Source organism: Bison bison, unplaced genomic scaffold (assembly GCF_000754665.1).
Source record: "Bison bison bison isolate TAMUID 2011002044 unplaced genomic scaffold, Bison_UMD1.0 scf7180017864313, whole genome shotgun sequence".
NCBI classification, from domain to species: domain Eukaryota; kingdom Metazoa; phylum Chordata; class Mammalia; order Artiodactyla; family Bovidae; genus Bison; species Bison bison.
Genome location: NW_011494885.1, coordinates 3,433,348 through 3,435,601, shown reverse-complemented (window position 1 = coordinate 3,435,601; position 2,254 = coordinate 3,433,348). Strand labels below are relative to the sequence as shown.

The 2,254-nt window shown below is 57.7% G+C and overlaps 1 protein-coding gene across 1 annotated transcript in view; it reads right to left on the bottom strand.

The window, feature by feature from the left end:
- The window catches only part of CCDC9 (coiled-coil domain containing 9), a gene marked incomplete at its 3' end in the record, with an annotated part of 10,395 nt that overhangs the window by 7,486 nt on the left and 655 nt on the right, over positions 1–2,254 (bottom strand). The window contains exons 2-3 of the mRNA XM_010852716.1: positions 1,122–1,195; positions 890–994 (exon numbers count right to left, since the gene is read on the bottom strand). Coding sequence (XP_010851018.1) covers positions 890–994; positions 1,122–1,124 — 108 coding nt within the window. The remainder of the gene's footprint in view (positions 1–889; positions 995–1,121; positions 1,196–2,254) is intronic.

The window sequence follows — 2,254 nt, the reverse complement described above, 5'->3', positions numbered from 1 at the left end:
CCCCCCCCAAAGTCCCTGCCCCAGGTTCCTCCTTGTCTCCAGAGTCCTCTCCTCCCATCTACCACCACACAGCAACTAAAGGAGTCCTCCTACAAACCTATTCTGACCTGGCCCCACTTCTACTCAAAGCCCTCGATGGCTCCCCAGTGTCCTTAGGAAAAAGTCCAAACTCTTAGCCTTATGGCCTTCTGGGCCCTGTGTGGCTGGGCCCCAGAGGGTCTCTCCAGGTCAATATCCTCCATCTGACCCTCCAACTTTAAGCTCCAAGTTTTTGCACAAACTGCCCCTCTGTGTGAAGTGTGTTCTGCTCTCCTTTTCAACTAGCTGGGACTTCCCTGGTGGTCTAGTGGTTAGGACCCCATGCTCCCCTTTCATGGGCCTGGATTCAGTCCCTAATCAGGGAACTAAGACTCCCCACAAGACATGCAGTGCAGCCAAAAAAAAAAAGACCGGCTAACATCTACTCACCTTTCAAGTCTCAGAATCCCCTCCTCCAGGAAGTCCTCCTTAATATCCCCCAGGCTGGGTGAAGAGCCCCACCTGGGCTCTCAAAGAACCCTGAGCTCCTCCATCCCAGGCTGGCCCACTCGCTCATCACTGACTGAAGCCATGGCTGGGCCCCTACTGGCCTGTGAGCCCTGGAAAGGCAGGCCCGGGGTCCCCTCCATCACCGCTGCCACCACAGTGCCACTGAGCAATGGGCCCTGGTGAATATTTGTGAACGAACAAACCAATGATGGAATGAAAGGAGGAATCCCAGGCTAAGGCCCTCGGCTTTTACCCTGACAGTGATGAGGAGTCATGAAAACGTTTTAAGGAAGGGAGAGGTGAGGGAAACTCACTGCGGGGAGGAGAGGGGATGGGGTCTCCCAGGGCGGGGCTAGGGCACCTGGTAGCGCCGGATGAGGGCCTCATTCTTCCGCCGAAGAGCCTCGATCCTCTTGTCCAGCTCAGCATCCTTCTCCTCCTTCGATTTCAGATCCAGTGCGGCTGACTGAGAGGGGCGGACAGATAAGAGGCTGGAAATCTCTACCCGCCCCAGGGTCTGTGGGCCGGGAACCTCTCCTCCCAAGCCCCTTGCCCCAAAGCTCAGATCTCAAACACCCCATTTTTCTTCTCACCATTCCACTGGCAGGGTGGGACCTGGGTCCCAGCAAACCTCCCCTGCAGAATCTGGACACAGCACTGGGGGCTCCTGAGGGCAGAGGGAACAGAAGGACTAAGGCCAATGGCTCCACTCAATCTGTCTCTTCCTGTCCCAGACTGGGGGCTCCTCAAATGTGCGCGCACACACACACACACACACACCACACACCCCTTCACTCCAAGGGACACACACACACAGACACACACCCTTCACTCCAAGGGACACACACACACACACACACACACACACACCCTTCACTCCAAGGGAATTCTCGCCCTCACTCCCAGTCCCTCTTCTCGAAGCCCCTCTTCTAGCCCACCCTCTACCAGGAAAAGTTTAGACTCAGTACTCTCCAGAGGATTTTGGACCCATCCATTCCTCTGTAAACAACGTAGTCACACACGCCCTGGGAAAGTTCTGGGCCCGCCCCACCACTTAGGGAAACACCCGACACTGCTCCCTTCAAAACGAAAATCCTAGTTCAGTCTCCACACCCCTGTGCCGGGAGTTTAAAACCCAGGCCTCTACCCCAAGAGAGCTTTAGGAAGAGCCTCTCCCACGACCTAAGCGAGAAAGCCCGACTCCCCACGCCCAACCTGGTGCTGCTCACATCCCGTTTAATAATCTACACCTAACTCTTCCCCCGGAATTTCAGTGACGTCTTACAACCCTGCACTCAAAAAATAGTCCGAGCCCCATTCCTATTCGCTGCCCCTACCCTCAGGGATATTAAAGCCCCGCCGCCAGCACCCCAACAAAGATTCCTCCAACAGACCCAGGACCCCCTGGCGAGGCTTCCCGGGTCTGGTTCGGTCTCCCGGGTGAATACCCTCCCCGCCCAGGCGCAGACAAAACTGCCCCGCCCTCACGCGGCTTTCTAGGGAAAGGCTCCAGTCTCCACCCGGTCCAGAACGCCACAGCCCCGCCCCGAAGAGAGGCAAACTTTCCGGCCCCGCCTTTCCCGCCAAACCTCTGGCCCCGCCCACATTCGCGTCACTAATCCCACCCCCTTCCGGCGTCCGACCGCCCCGGCCAACTTCCTGGTCCCGCCCACAGGAGCCCCAGGCAGCAGCCTAAACCCGCCCCCTCCTCCTCGCCTTCTGGCAC